This window comes from Triticum urartu, chromosome 1A, assembly GCF_056163025.1.
Source record: "Triticum urartu cultivar PI428250 chromosome 1A, HENAU_Tu73, whole genome shotgun sequence".
In the NCBI taxonomy this organism is placed as follows: Eukaryota; Viridiplantae; Streptophyta; class Magnoliopsida; order Poales; family Poaceae; genus Triticum; species Triticum urartu.
The window spans coordinates 318,334,290-318,356,190 of NC_141873.1; the positions used below are offsets into that span (position 1 = coordinate 318,334,290).

Consider the following 21,901-nt stretch of genomic DNA (forward strand, 5'->3'; position numbering starts at 1 on the left):
CTGTAGCGGACTACTATGGCTCAAGGAAGCACTAGACTACATTTCCCCATAAGAGAGGCTGCCAAGGACAAACAACCAGATTGTCCGATCCCACACATAGCAATACACGTCACACGTACGCATAACATGCAAGTATGTGATGTACAACATGGCATCACAACATAACGCAATTCATATAGATAAAGGCTCAGAAGATCCACATAGCATAAATACAAACAGGGGTCACATGACCCATCATTCAGAGCATACAAGCAATGGAAGCATTACATGTCTGAGTACAGACAACTACAATAGAAAAAGGCCGAGAAGCCTGACTATCTACAAGTCCCTCCAAGGTACAAGATCGTAGCTGAGGTAACAAGCTACTCGTCGAAGTCCAAGCGGTACTACTAGTGAGACAGATGTCTCACCTGCAAAACATAAATAAAGCAAACGTGAGTACAAAGGTACTCAGCAAGACTTACATCAGATCCTATCATACATGCATTTGTATCAAGAAGGTAATGTGGGGTTTAGTTGCAGCAAGCCAGCTTTGACTCAGTGGCTATCCTGTTCTACGACAATGAGAAACTTCTTTGAGGTGAGGCAGCGCACACGAGTCCACTAATCACCACATCAATACACTACTATGAATTCATCCCCGTCTCTCCTACGAGAAGGCCATCCATAGCACTCACACTTATCTTGAGCATTTTAGAGTATCCACTTCAGGTTGTCTATGTACCACATAAGCATCCAAGAAGTCCATAACCGAGGACACGGCTATTCGAATAGATCATGATAACCCTGCAGGGGTGTACTTCATCACACGCTCTCACCACTTATCACCGTATACCCGTCATGTATCTCGGCAACCTTCAAGCGGAAGCCTGGCGAGGGTGTCGGCCACGACCTGACTAACCACACAAGACTCTAGTCCAGGTTTATCGCCTATTCGGGTTCCATCCGCAAGGAGATCCGGCCGAGGTTTTGCTCACGGCCCCAAAAGATGTGTATAGGGTTCCCGAGCCCACCATCCGGGTGCCACTCGGTACACCGGGCCACGTGTGCCTAGTCTGTCCCAAGTCCACCCTGCCGGGTGCCACTCGGTAGAAAAATAGCACTACCTACAAACACCAGAAGCTATTTGCAACTCCTGGACAGAGTTCAAGGCGGTTAATAAGTCGAGAGAGCTTGGAGCGCCCGGAGCCCAATATGTGGTAGTAGCTAGTCATTGGACAACTTACACAGAACTCAGTTCTTAAGGACGGTCCCAATGAGACAACCCACCATGTACTCCTACATGGCCTCTCACCGCTACCTTTACCAAATCGTGTTCACACGCTTAACTCTCATTACCAGAACATATCATAACATTCCAATTCATTCCCGATGAATCAGACCTGACACAACTCTAAGCAATAGCAGGCATGGCATGGTAGGAACACAACATGGCTCAAACAACTCCTACACGTGCTAGTGGGTTTTAACTATTTACTGTGGCAATGACAGGTCATGAAGAGGAATGGGTTCAACTACCGCAGCATAAAGTAGCAGTTGAATCATTGTTGTCCTAATGCAATAAATGAGAGCAGGAGTGAGAGAGTAGGATTGTATCGGAATGAACAAGGGGGTTGCTTGCCTGGTAGATCAACAGGGGGGCACTGCTCCTCTGACAGGTACTCTGGATCGATCTCCGGAGCAGAACCTATCGAGAAGGAACGGTGTCGAAAATCAAACACAAGTATATGCAACAATATGATGCATGATCATGGCATGAATATGTGATATTGTTTGAGTTAAAGCATCTAGCGGTTATTTGGTTGAAGTCCATATGGACCAAGGGTTCATATGCAAACTCCATATTAAGCTCTTAAATATGCCATAAGTGTGTTTGCATATATACAACATGTATAGGTTGGTTTTTCATGCATGGAAATGGTACAGATGGATAGATTGAATTTTTCTGATCATTTTTCATATATAAATTATTTCAGTCTGAGCTACGGTTGAATTTCTATGAATTTTTGAAGTTTATATCAATTTCTGGAATTCTCTGAATTATTTAAAATCCAGAAAAATCATTATTGCGTCAGCATGACATCACAGAGGCGTCAGCAGGGCTGACCAGGTCAAACCTGACGTGTGGGGGCCACACGTGAGTGACCGGTTAGTTAACAAGGGGTTAGTTTATCCTAATTATAGGATTAGTGGCGCAGGGGCCCACTGTCAGTGTTAGGTTTAGTTAAATGGTGATTAGCCTTAAGCTAATCACCTGACCCATGGGGCCCACCTGACAGGCCCGCGAGGTCAAAGGGGTCAAACCCCACCGGCGTTTAACCGCCGGCGAGGCCGAACACGGCGGAGGGCTCGGGAAACGCCCTCCGGCGACCATTTAGGCGGCAGAGATCACGGACGAGGAGCTGGAGCTCGTCCGCGTCGTTTGGAGCAAGTGGGAGGCTGCGGGGGTGCCTGAGCTCGCCCGAAACGAGCTCGAGGCGGCGGCCGGAGCACGGCTTCGGGCGAAAAATGGGCTGTGGGGCACGGCAGGAACTGCGGAGGCCCTCTACGGCCTCCTGGCGTCACCAGGAGCACGGTGACGCGCGCGGGAGCGGCTGGCTCGGCCTCTGGCCATGATGGCGCCATGGCCGGCGGCGATGAGGTCTCGGGCGCGGCAGCTGAGCTAGCTAGGCGGGGCAAACGAGCACGGGGAGGAGGGGAGAACGAAGTAGAGCTCACGGGGAGATCGTAGACGTCGTCAGCGAGCTCGGGGACGCGCTGAGGTCGACGGTGCGGCGATGGGGATCCACGACGGCTGGAGATGAAGACGACGACGATGGAGGCGCTCCAGGGCCTCCCGAGGCTCGTGGCTCAACGAGGAGGTAGACGCAGACGTGGCAGAGCTTCTGGACACAACAGCGAGGCGAGGGGAAGTCAGTGGCTACGACAACGGCGAGCGGCAGCGACGGCAGCGCTCGGGCGGGTCGAGAGAGAGGGATCCAGGGGAGGAGGGAGAGCGAGAGAGAGTGAGAGAGAGTCGAGGGGAGTGTGTGGCGTCGTCAGGGGCCTCCAGCAGCGAACGGGGAAGCAGGAGGTGGCCGGCGCGTGCTCGCGCGCGGCGGCCACACGCGCTGTCCTCCTGGCAGGAGGAAGAAGACCTCCCTGCCCCTGGTGGCTGGGCCGGCCAGATGGGCTGCCAGGTAAGGCCCAGGTACTTCTCTCCATCTCTCTTATTTCTCTTTTCTATTTCTGACATTTGTTTCTGTTTTTTAAATAATACTAAACTAATTTATTTAATTCTGTCAATTTTGCAGGGGCCTAAGGAATTAATCCAAAACCCCTCACCAAAATTTAGAATTATTGGACAATATTATATATATATATAAATGTTTATCCAACGCAAATAATTACTGGATTAATTCCAAATGGCCAAAATAAATATTTTTGAGCCCCTAAAAATATTGGTTTGAATTTTACCTCCGCCCAATATTTTCAAAGAGAGACATGAACATTTTCTTGGACCTTTTTGGAGAAATTTTTATCTGGATTATTTCCAGAAATGATTCTGAGGGTTTCACAATCCCCATTTCAAATTTAAATGGAATTTAAACATGATGCACAAATGGCTAGCTGGTCTAGGTCATACCAGAACTAGGGATGTGACACGCAGGTGGTGCACGCTGCCTCAGAGGAGCCCAAGGCCCACGACGGAGAGGAGGAGGCGGCAGTTGACGCGGGCGTGGGGCACCGAGCTGGTAAGCCTTGAGCTTTCTTGTGTTTTCTTTTTGAATCACTGGGTTGCTGGGTCGAGGTGCCGACATGAGCCGTTGATGCAGCGGCACTGGGTGGAGGAGGTGGTGGCGCGGTCGAGGCCGGGTTGCCTCGGGGAGTGCCCGGGGCGAGGCAGCCACATGGGAAGGACATCATCGCGCAGCGAGCCCCAGCCGCGAAGCGCGCAGCGGACACGACCAGGGTGGCGAAGCCGGTCGCCAAGAGGAGGCGCGCCGGGCCGCAGGAGAGGGCGACGAGACCCGCCGTTCCGGTGGTGCCGGGGTAAGCTTTTCTTCTAGCTCGGACCGAGTTGCCGAGCAGCTTTGCTTGTCTTGTATTTACTTCATCTTGTGTTTCAGGTCACCGATCTCGCTGGCGGTGGCGGCGGCAGATGCGGCATCCGCCGAGGGCGCCGCGTTCCGGAGGAGCCAGTCCGTCACTATCGACCGGGACGAGGAGGAGGAGGGACGGGCGGATCCGGACCTTGGTCTGGACCCGTCCGACGCCGAAGGCCTGGCCTGGCGGGACCGGAACCGGGCTGAGGCGGAGCTGGAGGCAGCATCGACCCAAGCCTGGGTTAGCACCGCGACGGCGTGGGCCGGAGCCGGTGAGGAACCGGCGTGGCCTGATATGCCGGTGGGGACGGTGGCGGTGGAGACGGCCTTTGTGCCGTCGGCGGAGGGGGAGCGCGGCCACGATGGCCGCGTCGACGCGATGGACCTCGACCAGGAGGACGTGGTCGTTGGGGATGGTGTCCCGCCGCGGACCAACGTGGTCGAGCGGGCGGGAGCCGACGGAGGCGGTGGTGACGCTGTCTTGGGGTAGGCGTTGCGAACGGCACCGGCGAGCGAGACGCCGCTGGTGGAGGAGCTGCGAGCCAGCCGGCCCACGTAGCCGGCGTCGGAGCATGCCCTGGTGCTCAAGCCCGGGGGTCACCGGGCCGCCGGGTCAACCGACGCGGAGCAGGACCGGCGAGGTCTTCTTCGGACCCCTGACCCAGGAGGAGGCGGCGATGAACGTTGCTACCTCTTGAGCACTGCGTTGGTTTTCCCTTGAAGAGGAAAGGGTGATGCAGTAGAGCAGTGTAAGTATTTCCCTCAATTTTTTAGAACCAAGGTATCAATCCAGTAGGAGAGCACGCGCAAGTCACCTCGTACCTACACACACAAATAAGAACCTCTCAACCAACGCGATAAATGGGTTGTCAATCCCTTCACGGCCACTTGCAAGAGTGAGATTTGATAGAGATGATAATAATAAGATAAATATTTTTGGTATTTTTATGATATAGATTGAAAGTAAAAGGTAGCAAAATAAAGTAAATGGAAACTTATATGATGGAGAATAGACCCAGGGGCCATAGGTTTCACTAGTGGCTTCTCTCAAGATAGCATAAGTATTACGGTGGGTGAACAAATTACCGTCGAGCAATTGATAGAAAAGCGAATAATTATAAGAATATCTAGGCATGATCATGAATATAGGCATCACGTCTGTGAAAAGAAGACCGACTCCTGCCTGCATCTACTACTATTACTCCACACATCGACCGCTATCCAGCATGCATCTAGAGTATTAAGTTCATAAGAACAGAGTAACGCCTTAAGCAAGATGACATGATGTAGAGGGATAAACTCATGCAATATGATGTAAACCCCATCTTTTTATCCTCGATGGCAACAATACAATACGTGTCGTTTCCCTTTCTGTCACTGGGATCGAGCACCGCAAGATTGAACCCAAAGCTAAGCACTTCTCCCATTGCAAAAAAGATCAATCTAGTAGGCCAAACCAAACTGATAATTCGAAGAGACTAGCAAATATAAACCAATCATACATAAAAGAATTCAGAGAAGATTCAAATATTGTTCATAGATAAACTTGATCGTAAACCCACAATTCATCGGATCTCGACAAACACACCGCAAAAAGAAGAGTTACATCGAATAGATCTCCAAGGAGATCGAGGAGAACTATCGTGGTATTTCTCACGGGGGTCTTGCGAGTCGACAGATGCCACAAGGGCTTAGTGTGAGGGTAAGACTGCTGCTGATAGGACCGGGAGCGGGTATGCGAGTAGCACGCGGTGGTTTACCCAGCTTTGGAGCTCTCCGGAGAGATAATACTCCTACTGCTGCATGTCTGAGTGTATCTATCTGGGGTGTACATCGGGCAGTACAGAGTGCTCCTGGAGCTGTATCTGGGATCAGTGCCAAGTGCATCTGATCTGGTATATGCCTATGTGAGGCATGCTAGTGGCTGGCCATGCTCATGGCCGTGAGCATATGAGTGCTCATGCGTGAGTGTGTGTATCCTGGATGGAGGAATGGATGTGTGTGAGGCCTTGTGGCCATGAGCTAGCTAGCCCTCTTGCTAGCTAGCATGCATGCGTGGGAGTGAATGGCCAAGAGGCCATAGTGGCGCCCCTGGCCGTGAGCCTCCCCTGGTGCTCCTTATAAAGGGGAGCCCAGGGGACAAGGGATGGCCCATGTGACCAACTTCACTATTTGGGAGACAACGATGTGACATCTCACACCTGCTACAGTGTATCACTATTGCTCAGTAGTGTCCGGGTACAGCCATCTTGTCCACGGTATGGCCATCGTGTCAGGGTCTTGTCGGTGTCGGGTCGTGCTGCAGTCGGCTGGTTGACGCAGTCGGCAGCCGGCTGGTTGGCACAGTCGGCAGTCGGCTGGCTGGCGTAGTCAGACTGAGGGGCTTTGCTAGCCCCGATGTCTTGAAATATCGTCTTGCCGTCCTCGGGGTACCCATGGTCGATTACTCCGACAGTAGCCCCCAAGCCTCCGGGCAACTTGGCAAAGTTGGGCGGAGGTTTTTTGGCGAGTGTTCATGGAAATGATCATGAAAAAAGACAAAGTTAGTCCATGCAGATATATCAAATGTTTGCTTTTAGCATTGCAAGTTTTATGCGGAGGGTGCCGACTCGGTTTCGTCCGAGCCCCCTTAATCTTTTTCGTGTTCCCTCCGCTTTTTGGCTTGTGCTCTTGCTTGCCGGACAGCCGCTCTGCGGTCTGTGGCTATGAGTGGGCTGCGAAGTGGAGTGTACAGTACTCAGAGTCTAGGAGCAGATTCAACCGAGTAGATACTCATAAAGGAAACGATCGGGTCGCCCAAACCGTTTTTCTTCCCGGACGTTTTTCGCGTGGGTGGCCTCCAGCGTTCACTCTTGCTAGTCGGACAACCGTTCTGCGGTCTGTGACTAAGAGTGGGCCTTTGGTACCATGCACGGTACTAAGCCGTCTGCGGGAACTAACGCCTCAGGCCAAGCGGCCAGCCCCCGGGCCAACTCTGGCTGGCGCCGGGGTAATCAGTAATGCAACTGTAATTAAAATGCGGAGATAGACCCCGAGCATCGCTCGGGGTTATCCATGCTTGCGTGATGCAAAAAATATGCGGGTGAGGAGCTCACACTGATTTTTGTGTAGTCGCGGTCGTCGAAAACAGCCGGCACGACTCGGCGCTCGCGGAGCGCATCGGCGCACCCGCTGGGTGTAGCCATCGAGCCCCCGGGTGCTCGAAGGGGGGTTCCGGCCGGTCAGGCCCGACCGGCCAGGCGGCGAGGCATCTTGCAACACCCTTTATTCTTCTCTACTGCCGGCTGCTGGGAGCCGGACAAAACTCTTCTCTTGTCTGCAATCTTCTGTGGGGGCGCGCCAGCGCACCCACTGGGTGTAGCCCCCGAGATTCTAGCTGACTGCTGAGCAGTCGGGCCGGATCTTCCGGCAGCTACTTTGTCTTCATCTTCGCGGGGGCGCGTCAGCGCACCCGCTGGGTGTAGCCCCCGAGATCCGGGCCGACTGCTGAGCAGTCGGGCCGGATCTCCCGGCAACTACTTTGTCTTATTTCTCACGGGGGCGCGTCAGCGCACCCGCTGGGTGTAGCCCCCGAGATCTGGGCCGACTACTGAGCAGTCGGGCCGGATCTTCCGGCAACTACTTTGTCTTCATCTTCCCGGGAGCACGTCAGCGCACCCGCTGGGTGTAGCCCCGAAGATTCGGGCCGACTACTGAGCAGTCGGGCCGGATCTCTCGGCAACTACTTTGTCTTCTTCTTTTTTCTTCATTTGCGCCGGCTGAGAACAATCGGACACAGCTGTTTTTTTGCAGTCGGCCCTTTGACTTTTCTTTCTTTTCTTTCACTGCCTAAGCAGTCGGCAGGAGCGGGACGACAATAGCCAGCGTCCGGGTCACGGCAGAAGCCGGCAGGCCGGGAAGCAGGCAAAAGCCAGCCAGCACAGGAGCCAGCCGGCCGGGGAGCGAGGGAGCCGGCCAGGGCGAAGCCGGCAGGCCGGGGTGCGGAGGAGCCGGCATGCCGAGTTGCAGGGGAGACAGCCAGCGCAGGAGCCGGCCGACCGGGCGCGCGCGTAGCCGCCGGGTCGGCAGGAGTCCCCCAGGTGCGTAGCCGCAGGCGCGGCTTGGTCAGAAGTCGGCGTTGCGACGATGCGGAGCCGGCCCGACATAGGCCGAGTTGCAGAGGTGGCTCAGAGCAGAAGCCGGCGAGGGGCGCGCGAGGCGTGCGGAGCCGGCGGCGGACCGACGAGGCGGAGGCGGCCCAGCGCAGCCGGGTCACTGGGGAGGCGCGAACACGGCGCTGCGGGCAATTGGAGCCGGCTGCCGAAGGCGCGTACGAGATGCCGGCAAGGCCGGCTGGCGGATGGGGCCGGACCGGAGCAGGTCTGGGCGGGCGCGCGGATACGGAGGAAGCCAGCCGCTGGGCGAAGCCGGCGGAGCGAGGAGTGGACTGGAGCCGGCGCGCCCACGCGCGGAGGTGGCTGATGCGAGCACGTGGAGGCGGAGCAGCCGGCCGGCGAGCGGGCGCGGCAGCGACGGAGTCGTCATAGGGCTGGCGCGCGCGGGAGGAGTAAGCGGAGCCGGTGGCGAGATGTGTCCGGCCAGCGCACGTAGCCACATCCCGCGGGCGCCTGCATCGGGCAAGCTAGCTAGCTAGCATGCATGCAGCCTAATCCATTGGGTTTGCTAGCTAGCTAGCTAGCCATGCACGAAGGCGTGTACTTACAGGAGCGATAGCAAGGCGTGGCCGTAACTGCGGCTACAGCGAAACGCTGCATGGCAGCGACACCTACAACAATGCAAGCATGCAGCCACAGCAAGCGGCGGGCAAGCTCACAGTGGAGGCAGGAAAAGAGCCATGGGAGTGGAGGAGGCAGTGAGCAGCCACGGAGGCCGAGCGGCGCAGGAGGGAGCTCAACGGCAGCAGTGGACGACGCTCGAGGAGCTCGGAGAGGCCTGGCCGGGCGCGAGCAGCACGCACGCAGGCCTGGGCGCCTCTCGGAGAAGAAAACGAAGCAACGCCGCAGTCGACGGGACGGACGTGCTGCTCCACGCGGCCGTCCCGGGGGCGTGTTGGTGTCGAACCCTCGAGTGCTACCGGAGAGACGATGGCGATGCCACGCCGGTGAAGACGAAGATGGCGAGGCCAACGGCGAGGACATGCCGCCCCTCGCGGCCACACCGGGGGCGGGTCGAAGTCGAGCCCCCGAGCGCTACCGGAGAGACGGCGCGACGCTGCGGCGGGGAAGGCAAAGATGGTCCCGCCCGAATAGCGAAACCAGCAGCAGCGTGGTAGCATAATAGTAGTACCGCCCCACGGTGGGCGTCAACTGTCGTGGTATTTCTCACGGGGGTCTTGCGAGTCGACAGATGCCACAAGGGCTTAGTGTGAGGGTAAGACTGCTGCTGATAGGACCGGGAGCGGGTATGCGAGTAGCACGCGGTGGTTTACCCAGCTTTGGAGCTCTCCGGAGAGATAATACTCCTATTGCTGCATGTCTGAGTGTATCTATCTGGGGTGTACATCGGGTAGTACAGAGTGCTCCTGGAGCTGTATCTGGGATCAGTGCCAAGTGCATCTGATCTGGTATATGCCTATGTGAGGCATGCTAGTGGCTGGCCATGCTCATGGCCGTGAGCATATGAGTGCTCATGCGTGAGTGTGTGTATCCTGGATGGAGGAATGGATGTGTGTGAGGCCTTGTGGCCATGAGCTAGCTAGCCCTCTTGCTAGCTAGCATGCATGCGTGGGAGTGAATGGCCAAGAGGCCATAGTGGCGCCCCTGGCCGTGAGCCTCCTCTGGCGCTCCTTATAAAGGGGAGCCCAGGGGACAAGGGATGGCCCATGTGACCAACTTCACTATTTGGGAGACAACGATGTGACATCTCACACCTGCTACAGTGTATCACTATTGCTCACCAGTGTCCGGGTACAGCCGTCTTGTCCGCGGTATGGCCATCGTGTCAGGGTCTTGTCGGTGTCGGGTCGTGCTGCAGTCGGCAGCCGGCTGGTTGACGCAGTCGGCAGCCGGCTGGTTAGCGCAGTCGACAGCCGGCTGGCTGGCGCAGTCGGACTGAGGGGCTTTGCTAGCCCTGATGTCTTGAAATATCGTCTTTCCGTCCTCGGGGTACCCGTGGTCGATTACTCCGACAAGAACTTTTTATTGAGATTCAAAGAGAGATAAGAAGCCATCTAGCTACTAGCTATGGACCCGAAGGTCTGAAGTAAACTACTCACACATCACCGGAGGGGCCATGGAGTTGATGTAGAGGCCCTCCGTGATCGATGCCCCCTTCGACGGAGCTCCGAAAAAGGCCCCAAGATGGGATCTCTTGGGTACAGAAGGTTGCGGCGGTGGAAAGAGGGTTTCGTGGTGCTCGTGGATGTTTTCGGGGTATATGGATATATATATAGGAGGAAGAAGTAGGTCGGTGGAGCAACGAGGGGCCCATGAGGGTGGAGGGCGCGCCCAGGGGGGGTAGGCGCGCCCCCCTGCCTCGTGGCCTCCTCAATTGTTTCTTTACGCCCACTCCAAGTCCCTTGGATCACGTTTGTTTCAAAAATAATTCTCCCGAAGGTTTCATTCCGTTTGGATTCCATTTGATATTCCTTTTCCGCGAAACACTGAAATAGGCAAAAAACAACAATTTGCACTGGGCCTTGGGTTAATAGGTTAGTCCCAAAAATAATATAAAAGTGTAAAATAAAGCCCATTAACATCCAAAACAGAATATATAATAGCATGGAGCATTCAAAAATTATAGATACGTTGGAGACGTATCAGTCTGCTGTTGGACGAGCTGGAGGACGAGGTCTCCCTCCCGGAAGGCGAGGGGCTTGATTTTCTTGCCATGGTAGTGCCTCAGGCCTTGCTGGTAGATGGCCGAGTGACTGAGTGCTAGGAGACGTGCCTCTTTGAGCAGGTCGACGCCGTCTTTGCAAGATTCTTTGGCTTTGGCTTCCGTATACATCGTGACGCGCGGCGAGTCGAACTCGATGTCGGTCGGGATGATGGCTTCTGCTCCGTAGACGAGGAAGAACGGGGGGAACCCGGTCGACCGGTTTGGCGTGGTGCAGAGACTCTAGAAGACTGCCGGCAACTCGTCGAGCCAACTACCGGGAGAACGGACGAGTGGCTCGACGAGCCGTGGCTTGATGCCGGATAGGATGAGGCCATTGGCCCGCTCGACCTGGCCATTGGATGGCGGATGTGCAACGGAAGCCAGGTCGAGGCGGATGCCGGAGACGGAGCAGTACTGCGCGAGCGCGCCTTTGGCGAAGTTGGTGCCATTGTCCATGATGATGCTGTTCGGCATGCCGTAGCACACTGCGATGTCCTTGATGAACCAAACGACCGTCGGGCCGTCCAGCTTCTTGATTGGCCTTGCTTCGATCCATTTGGTGAACTTGTCCACCGCCACCAGCAAATGCGTCATGCCGCCTCGGGTGGTCTTGAAGGGTCCCACCATGTCGAACCCCCAGACCGCGAAGGGCCAGGCGATCGGGATGGTCCGGAGTGCTGACGCCGGCTGGTGGCTGCGCTGGCTGAAGCGCTGGCATCCCTCGCACTTGATGACGAGTGACTCTGCGTCTTCGAGGGCCGTGGGCCAGTAGAAGCCATGGCGGAAAGCCTTGGCCACCAGGGATCTTGAGGCGGCGTGGTGCCCGCATTCGCCCTGGTGTATGTCGAGGAGGATCTCAATGCCCTTGTCCTGCTCGACGCAGCGCTGGAACACGCCGGTGGAGTTGCGCTTGACAAACTCATTGTTGATGATGCTATAGGCGGACGCTCGACGCTGCACTTGCCGAGCTTCGGTCTCGTCCATGGGGAGGACCTCGTTCTCCAGGAACTCTGAGATGGGCAGGGCCTAGGATGGCGCCGTCACCACGGCGCAGATGACCACTATTTCAGGATCTGGGTCGGCGGCCCCCGAGCCGGGTCCGGTAGCCCCCGGGACGGGTTCGGCAGCCCCCGGGTCGGATGGAGCAGTCCCCGAGCCGGGTTCGGCAGCCCCCGGGTCGGATGGAGCAGTCCCCGGGCCGGGTTGAGGCATGGCTGGGTCGCTTGGAGCAGTCCCCGGGCCGGGTTGAGACACGGCCGGGTCGCTTGGAGCAGTCCCCGGGCCGGGTTGAGGCACAGCCGGGTCAGTCGGCACATGGATGGACTCGGAGTCTAGAGACGGCTTGACGGACGGCTTGTGCAGATGCTCGAGGGAAACGCCAGATGGAATGGACTGCTGAGACGAGGCGATCTTGGCGAGCGAGTCGGCTGCCTCGTTCTCCGCGCACGGGACGTGGAGGAACTCTCAACCCTCAAAGAACCCGGACAGTTTCTGGACGAGGAAGCGGTAGCTTGCCATGTTGGAGTCGTGCGCGTCCCACTCGCCCGAGCACTGCTGCACCACCAGGTCCGAGTCACCATAGCACAGGATGCGCCGGATGCCGAGTTCCTTGGAAGCCAGAGGCTGTGCACAAGGGCTTCGTACTCGGCGACGTTGTTGGAGGCGGCGAAGTGGAGCTGTAGTGCGTACTTGAGCCGTCCGCCCTTGGGGGAGGACAACACTATGCCGTCCCCCAGGCCGAGTCGCATCTTCGAGCCGTCGAAGTGCATGCGCCAATGCATTGAGTCTGGTGGCGGTGGCAGGTATTGGGTTTCGGTCCAGTCGACGAGGAAGTCGGCCAAAGCTTGGGACTTGATCGTGGTGCGGGGCTCGTAGAGGATGGTATGGCCGGCCAGCTCGAGCGCCCACTTGGCGACTCGACCAGAGGCATCCCGGCACCCGATGATGTCACCGAGAGGGGCGGTGCTGACCATGGTGATGACATGCTCTTGGAAGTACTACTTTAGCTTCTTGACGGTGAAGTACACGCCGTAACACATCTTTTGGTAGTGCGGATAATTCTGCTTCGAGGCGGAGATTACCTCGCTCAGGTAGTAGACGGGACGTTGGACGGCTTGGACCCTGTCCTTCTCTGGTTGCTCGACCACCGTCACCGTGCTGACCGACCGCGAGGTCACGGCGATATAGAGCAACAATGGCTCCTTCTCGGCCGGCGCGGCCAGGACTGGTGCGGTGGAGAGCATGCGCTTGAGATCCCGGAAAGCTTCATTCACATGGTCGTTCCATTCAAACAGCGTCGTCTTCTTCATCAGCTGATACAGGGGCAGGGCCCTCTTGCCCAGCCGGCTGACCGAGGCCAAGCAGCCGGTGAACTTCTGGACATCGCGCAGCCGGGCCGGCTTGCGCATGCGCTCGATGGCCTTGATTTTCTCCGGGTTCGCCTCAATGCCGCGCTCCGAGACGACGAAGCTGAGTAGTTTTTCGGCCGGGACGCTGAAAACGCATTTCTATGGGTTGAGCGTGACCTTGTACTCACGCAGGTTGGTGAAGGTCTCCTTCAGATCGTCGAGGAGCGTGAGGTGCTGCTTGGTCTTCACCACGATGTCGTCCACGTAGACGTGGATATTGTGGCCGAGTTGCGGCAGCAGGCATTTCTGCATGCAGCGCTGGAAGGTGGCGTCGATGTTCTTCAAGCCGAAAGACATGGTGATGTAGCAATACGCCCCAAAGGGCGTGATGAAGGACATCTTCAGGGCGTCGGCCGGGTCCAGCTTGATCTGGTGATAGCCGGAGTAAGCGTCCAGGAAGGACAGGAGCTCACACCCGGCAGTGGAGTCGATGACTTGGTCGATCCGTGGGAGGGCGAACGGGTCTTTTGGGTAGGCCTTGTTCAGGCTGGTGTAGTCGATACACATGCGCCAGGTCTTGTTCTTCTTCAAAACGAGGATTGGGTTGGCCAGCCACTCGGGGTGAAATACTTCCATGATGAAGCCGGCAGCTGGAAGCTTGGCAACCTCTTCATCGATGGTCCTTCCGTTCTCTTCGAAAAAACACCGCAGGGGTTGACGGACGGGCTTGGCGTCCTTGCAGACGTGGAGTTTGTGCTTGGCGTACTTCCTCGGGATACCCGACATGTCCTTTGGGGTCCATGCAAAGATATCCCGATTCTTAGGAAGGAAGCCGGCGAGCTCGCCTTCCTATTTGCTGTCGAGGCGGGTGCCTACGACAACGTACTTGCTGCAGCTAGAGTCTTCCGGGTTCAGCTTCACTTTCTTGGTTTCCTTGGAGGGCTTGAACGAGGCCTCGTCGGCCGGGTCCTCGTCCGGGGCGGGTGCGGCCGACACCTCTTGGGCCAGGGTGACGATTCGGTCGAGCAGGCGCCGCTCCTCGGCTACGACCAGCGACTCGGCCAGCTTGGCGCCGTCTCGGACACATTCCACGGACTTGCGTTAGTCGCCAGTGATGGTGATGAGGCCCTTTGGACCCGGCATCTTTATCTTCAGGTAGGCATAGTGGGGAACCTCCATGAACTTGGCGAGCGCGGGCCAGCCCAGCAGCGCATGATATGCGCTGGACAGGTCCACCACCTCGAACCAGATCGGCTCACGTCGAAAGTGGCTGCTGTCGCCGAACAGGACGTCGAGCCGGACCCGACCGATCGGGGAGCAGGAGAGGCCGGGAACGATGCCATGGAAAACCGTCCGGGTCGGCTCCAAGTCCTTGGCCTCGAGGCCGAGCTTGGTCATGGTTTCGCGGTAGAGGATGTTGATGCTGCTGCCGCCATCGATGAGCACCCGGGAGAACTTGCACGTGCGCCGAGGCGCGATGATTATGAGACCGAGGACGAGGGCGTAACCACCCGGGTTCGGCATGATGACCGGGTGGTCCTGCCGAGTCCAGGTGACCGGACGCTCTGACCAATGCATGTACTCTGTCTTGGCTGGGATGACGGCGTTCACCTCCTACCGAAGGAGGCGCTCGTTGATCGTATCATCGCCGAGGCTGGTGAAGACGACGTAGGTTGCGTTCTCGGCTGGGTAGGCGTCGTCGCGCATTGCACCGCCGGCCGGGGGCAGTGGTGGAGGTGGAGGCGGCTGCCTCGCTCCCGGAGCCGGGGCTGGAGGAGGTGGGATGTCGCCCCTCATGATGCGCTTGGTGATGGCATACTGCCGAAGCATGTGCGTGGACGGCCTCGCGCCACTATGGTCCTTGCAGGGAGTGTCAGGCATCTCCTCGAAACTCATGGCGGGTTTCCATGTCGTCTTGCCGGTCTGCCGACGTTTGGTGGTCGGGTCGGCCGCGGGCGCCTGCTCGGCGGCCGCAACGAGCCGGTTGTCGTACCGCTGAGCCGGCTGATCGGCCTTGCGCTTGTTGTTCTGCTGCTGCCGGCTTCCTCCACCGGACGGCTTCGGGGGGGGGGGGGGGGGGTAACCGACTTTGCTTTGTCGGCTTCGTCCAGCACCACCTGGATCTTCATGGCGGAGTCCGCGGTGGCGTACTTGTCCGCCGTCACCATGAGCACGGCCATGGTGGCCGGCTCGGAGCACAAGAGCTTGTGCTTGAGGAGGGTGCCGTCTCGACACCCGTTGACGAAGTATTGGATTTCTTGGACTTCATGGACGCCCTCGCAGCTGTTCCGGAGCTTGGTCCAGTGTGCGAGGTACTCGCGACCGGTCTCCGCCGGTCCCTGGACGCACATGGTGAGCTGACTTGGGCGGTCGGGTCGCTTGTACGTGCCGGTGAAGTTGCACACGAAAGCTTGCTCGAAGTTGACCCACGCGTTGATGCTACCCTCTGGTAGACTGTTCAACCAGGTGCGGGCCGACCCTTGGAGAATGAGGGGCGCGTAGCGCACGACGAGGCGGCGGTTGCCGTCGACGATGCCGACGGCGGTGGTGTAGTCGGTGAGCCAGTCCTGCGGCTTCACGGTGCCGTTGTACTTGGGGGCGTCGGCGGGGAGCATGAACCCTTTGGTAAAGGGCTCACCTCGGATGTGTGGTCCGAAGCATGCCGGCCCAACGGGGCCGGTTCCCTCCAGCTCTTGGGAGAGGGCGAGTCGGTCGAGGCGATGACAGGCGTCGGCGTCATCGATGACGCGCGAGCCCAGCCGGCCAGTCACCACGTCGCGGGGGGCCGGGTCTCCTCCCATTGGGTGCCGACTGGGTTGGAGCAAGGGGTCGAGCCGGCGTCGGGCCTCCAAAGTTGGCTCGTCGCCCAAGCCCCCGGTAGTCGTCAAGGCGGGGTTGCGCCGGGTCCGGGTGCGGCCAGAGTGCGCTTCGCCGGGCAGAGAGGACGCCGTGTGCTGGAAATCGCTGGGTCCAGCGACGCGGGCGGAGCCGGATCCGGCTCGCTTGGCGAGTTGGTTGAGGCGGTCCTGCTGCGCGTTAGACGCAGTGAGGAGGTCGTTCACCCTCTTGAGGCGGTCCTGCAGCTCTTCGCCTGCGAGCTGGTCCAGCCCGACCGCGGCCGCCTGGGCAGCGCACATGTTCTTCACGGGAGTCTCGTAGACGGGAGGGATGGCGCCGAAGGCGCACCCAATCGCGCCGCCCCGGGCCCGCACATCGGTGACCTGGCTTGGCTCAGGCGCGTCTGGCGTGAAGCCGTAGGCGACGTTGCGCTCCAGCTGAGCGGAGTCGAGGAGGCGCTGTGTGGCAGTGAGCGTCTTGGTGAGGTCCAGCAGGCGCTGGCGATCCTCGTCGAGGCTAGTCCGGGCCTCGGCGACGTCGGAGGCATCAATGTCGATGCCGATGGGGATGCGGAGGCTCTGCATCATGGCCCGCAGGGGGTCGGGTGGGCTGGCCTGCCCAGCCGCGGTCCTAGCTTCGGCGGCCTTCCTCGCCGCGCTAGACGAGGAAGCGGCGCCGGTGTCGGTGACGAAAACCTCCACGCAGAGGTCCATTGCCCCGGCGGGAACGCCGCTACCGAGGGAAAGGGGGGAGTCGGGAAAGTCGAGCGCCTCCCTGGGGTACTCGTCGGCCGCAGGCGCGTCGGAGATGCGCAGTGCGGCGAAGGAGATGGCGAGTGTGTCGATGACGTCGTCCGCCAGCGTGACCGGCTCGTCGGAGTCGGAGTAGAGCCCCGTCTGAAGCATGCTCCCGGCCAGGACCTCAAGCTGCCCCACAGTGGGCGCCAACTGTCGTGGTGGGCACATGGCAGATGCCATGGGATGGCTAAAGAGAGGAGGAGGCTCGAGGGCACTGGTGGGCTCCAGAGGCGAGGTCGTTATGAGCGAGCGCGGGACGCAAGACATACCCAGGTTCGGGGCTCTCTGGAGAGATAACACCCCTAGTCCTGCCGAGTGTGGTTAATACGTTAAAGTACAAGGTTGCTCCTAGAGCTGTATGGAGGAGGAAGAAGGGCAGGCCAAAGGCTTAGGCTGCTCTCTCTCCCGGTGTGGCTAGTCTAGTTTGTTGTGTGAATGCTATCATTCTCGTTGTGCTGCTTGCCTATGTGCATGAGGGCTCCTAGGGGTTTTATAGGTCAACCCCCCAGGGGTACAATGGTAATGTTACAAGGTTGTAGGGCCGGGTCGTCAGCGTCTAGGAACCCGGTGCTGGGACCCGCCGGGTACCAGGTCTCGCCAGGTTCCCCGGGCATGGGACCCACCAGGTACGAGGGCACTGTTGGTCCTCTTGTCGATCATCAGGGCGTGGCCGAGTTGATCTGGCTATAGTGGCGCTCCATCAGGTCGCCGCTTGCTGGCGTCATGGGTGACGTCAGGTGCACTGTTGCCACTCCGAGCCTGGTCAGCGGGTAGGTGGGGGGCACTGTTGCCTCGTCTGGCTGACCAAAGGCATGGGCGGGGCACTGTGGCTTCGGTCATCAGTTGGTGGTGACTCATCCCATCGTACGACTGGGATGCGACGGTCGCTGACCCTTGGCTGGTTGGAGTACACGCCAAGGGGAGTTGGCTTGTTGGATAAGTCTTGGTGCACCGGGCTTGGCCGCCTTGGGCTGGCTTGCTGGAGAAGTCTTGAGGATTAGGCCGGGTCGAGGGACCCGGTCGAGCGCGAGCCGTCTTGAGGGGCGATGCCGGCCCCGTTGTTTTTTCAAAGGATCCGGGTTCTGTTGCCTGGCCGGGGTCCATCCCCCCGACAGAGTGGAAAGATGAAAGAACTTATGAAATTGTTTGCTAGTAAGTGCTCCTATTTGTCGTGGTGTAACACGACCACTGATGGAAATATGCCCTAGAGGCAATAATAAATTGGTTATTATTATATTTCCTAAATCATGATAAAGGTTTATTATTCATGCTAGAATTGTATTGATCGAAAACTTAAATACATGTGTGAATACATAAACAAATACCGTGTCCCTAGTAAGCCTCTACTAGACTAGCTCGTTGATCAAAGATGGCTACGGTTTCCTAACCATAGACATGTGTTGTCATTTGATAATGGGATCACATCATTAGGAGAATGATGTGATGGACAAGACCCATCCGTTAGCTTAGCATATTGATCATTCAGTTTATTGCTATTGCTTTCTTCATGTCAAATACATGTTCCTTCAACTATGAGATTATGCAACTCCTGGATACCGGAGGAATACCTTGTGTGATATCAAACGTGACAACGTAACTGGATGATCATAAAGATGCTCTACAGGCATCTCCGAAGGTGTTTGTTGATTTGGCATAGATCGAGATTAGGATTTGTAACTCTCAATATCAAAGAGGTATCTCTGAGCCCTCTCGGTAATACACATCATAAGCTTGCAAGAAAATGACTCAGGAGTTTAGTCACAAGGTGATGTATTATGGAACGAGTAAAGAGACTTGCTGGTAACGAGATTGAACTAGGTATGAAGATACCAGCGATCGAATCTTGGGGAAGTAACATACCGATGGACAAAGGGAATTACATATGTTGTCATAACGGTTCGACCGATAAAGATCTTCGTAGAATATGTAGGAGCCAATATGGGCATCCAGGTTCCGCTATTGGTTATTGACCGGAGAGGTGTCTCGGTCATGTATACATACTTCTCGAACCCGTAGGGTCCGCACGCTTAACGTTCGATGACGAGATAGTATTATGAGTTATGTGATTTGGTGGCCGAATGTTGTTTGGAGTCCCGGATGAGATGATGGACATGACAAGGAGTCTCGAAATGGTCGAGATGTAAAGATTGATATATAGGACGATGGTATTCGGACACCAAAAGAAAGGAATAGGATTCCCCCTTCTTTCCCTCTCCCCTCCCTTTCGTTCAACCTCCGACATATATGGCAGGGGCGGCTAAGGAGTAGCCCAAGTAGGAATCGGTCCTACTTGGGGCGCCTCCTAGCCTCTCCCCTCCCCCTCCCACCTATATATACGTGGGGGGCGCCTAGCACACCCCAGACAATTGTTTAGCCGTGTGGGGAGCCCCCCTCCACCATTTACACCCCTGGTCATATTTTCATAGTGCTTAGGAGAAGCCCTGCGAGGATCACTTCACCATCACCGTCACCACGCCGTCGTGCTGACGAAACTCATCTACTACCTCGACGTCTTGCTGTATCAAGAAGGCAAGGAACGTCACCGAGCTGAACATGTGCAGAACGCGAAGGTGTCATGCATTCGGTACTTGATCGACTGAAGCGCGAAGAAGATCAACTACATCAACCGCGTTGTGAAACGCTTTCGCTTATGGTCTACGAGGGTATGTAGACACACTCCCCCCCTCGTTGCTATGCATCTCCATGGATAGATCATTGCGTGTGCGTAGATTTTTTTTTGTTTTCCATGCAACGATTCCCAACAGTGGCATCATGAGTCAGGTTTATGCGTAGATGATATGCACAAGTAGAACACAAAGAGTTGTGGGCGGTGATAGTCATACTGCTTACCACCAACGTCTTATTTTGATTCGGCGGTATTGTGGGATGAAGCGGCCCGGACCAACCTTACATGTCCACGCACATGTGACCGGTTCCACCGACTAACATGCAATTAGTTTTGCATAAAGGTGGCTGGCGGATGTCTGTTTCTCCTACTTTAGTTGAATTGAATTTGACTACAGCCGGTTCTTGAAGAAGGTTAAAATAGCAAACTTGATGAAACACCGTTGTGGTTTTTGCATAGGTAAGAACGGTTCTTGCTAGAAGCCCATAGCAGCCACGTAAAACTTGCAAAAACAAAGTAGAGGATGTCTAACTTGTATTTGCAGGGCATGTTGTGATTTGATATGGTCAAGACATGATGTGATATACGTTGTTGTATGAGATGATCATGTTTTGTAATTTATCGGCAACCAGTAGGAGCCTGATGGTTGTCTCTTTATTGTATGAAATGCAAACGCCATGTAATTGCTTTACTTTATCGCTATGCGTTAGCAATAGTTGGCGAGACGACCACGACGCAACAATGGAGATCAAGGTGTCGAGCCGGTGACGATGGAGATCATGATGATGCTTTGGAGATGGAGATCAAAAGCACAAGATGATGATGGCCATAGCATGTCACATATTTTGATTGCATGTGATGTTTATCCTTTATGCATCTTATTTTGCTTAGAGTGGCGGTAGCATTATAAGATGCTCCCTTCACTTAATTTCAAGATAAAAGTGTTCTCCTTGAGTATTGATAATCCCCAAGTGCAAGGAATCATCGTAGGAATTTCCAAAGATGGAAGTGATAAGTATGGAGTGTCGAACCCACAAGGAGCTAAAGGTAAGATCAATATTCTCTCAAGTCCTGTCTGCCACTGATACGACTCTACGTACACCGAACATTTGCTTCCAACTAGAAATAAGAAATAAAACTATGTTGTGGGTATGAAGATGATAACTTTGCATGATATCGGAGAACTAAAATATAAAAGTAGGTGTTGTTATCATAAAGTTAGAATATATTACTATATATTATAAATAGCGAGTGTGGAATAATGATGGATCGGTGTGCGGAATTGTCCTAGACAATTGTTAACAAGATCATTAGTCATCATTGCAATTTTATTTGAGGGAGAGGCATAAACTAACATACTTTCTCTCCTTGGATTATATGCACTTATAATCAGAACTCTAGCAAGCATCTGCAACTACTAAAGATCATTAAGGTAAAACCCAACCATTGTATTAACATATCAAGTCCCCTTTATTCCATACGCAACAACCCCCTTACTCGGGTTTAAGCTTCTATCACTCTAGCAACCCACTATAAGCGAATCATGAACGTATTGCAACACCCTACAAAGGGAATCCTTCACATGTGCACGGCACGAAAGGATAAAACATGCAACCCAAACCAATCTAGATCATCGATCAAGCCAACGACAAAGGAAATCTACTCAAAACATCATAGGATGGCAACACATCATTGGATCATAAAATGTGGCATAAAACACCATGTTCAAGTAGGGGATTACATCGGAGTGCGAGAGAGTGGACCGCGTAAAAGAGATGAGGATGGTGATGTTGATGAATACGATCACTGCGGCGATGATTCCCCCGGTGGCACTCCGGTGCCACGGAAATAGAGGCGGAGAGAGTCCCCCCTTGTGCTTCCTCCTCCATGGCCTACCCCCTAGATGGGGAGAGGTTCCCCTCTAGTCCTTGGCCTCCATGGCGATGATGGCCCCCTCCGAGATCCTCCTCCATGGCCTACGGTGATGTTGGCCCCCTCCGGCTAGGTGCCAGAGAGGGCCTAGATTGGTTTTTCGTGGTTACAGAGGCTTACGGCGGCGGAACTCTTGATCTATCTTCTGTTCTAGGATTTTTAGGATTTATAGGAAGGGTTGGCGTCGGTTTTACGCCAGGGGGCCCCACGAGGCGATCACAAGGTCAAGGGGCGCGCCCTAGGGGGGCACCCTTGTGGTGGCCCTAGGACTCCTCTTCCATATATTTTTATTCCAGTATTTTTCATATTTTTGAGAAAAATTCTCCGTTAATTTTTAGCCCGTTTTGAGGACTTTTATTTCTGCACAAAAACAACGCCACCGTAGTTCTGCTAAAAATAGCGTCAGTCCAGGTTAGTTCTAATCAAATCATACCAAAGTCATATGGAATTGTTGTA

The 21,901-nt window shown here is 55.7% G+C and overlaps 2 protein-coding genes across 2 annotated transcripts; both read right to left on the reverse strand.

Moving 5' to 3' along the window:
* Window positions 1-12,901: 12,901 nt before the first annotated feature.
* Window positions 12,902-13,312, reverse strand: LOC147991046 (uncharacterized). Its single transcript, XM_087538507.1, has one exon. It carries the CDS (start codon window positions 13,310-13,312, stop codon window positions 12,902-12,904), a length of 411 nt encoding a protein of 136 aa, XP_087394633.1.
* Window positions 13,313-14,101: 789 nt separating this feature from the next.
* Window positions 14,102-14,776, reverse strand: LOC147991047 (uncharacterized). Its single transcript, XM_087538508.1, has 2 exons — window positions 14,389-14,776; window positions 14,102-14,328 (listed from the first exon to the last, which is right to left on the reverse strand). Exons 1-2 carry the CDS (start codon window positions 14,774-14,776, stop codon window positions 14,102-14,104), a joined length of 615 nt encoding a protein of 204 aa, XP_087394634.1.
* Between the last annotated feature and the right edge of the window lie 7,125 nt (window positions 14,777-21,901).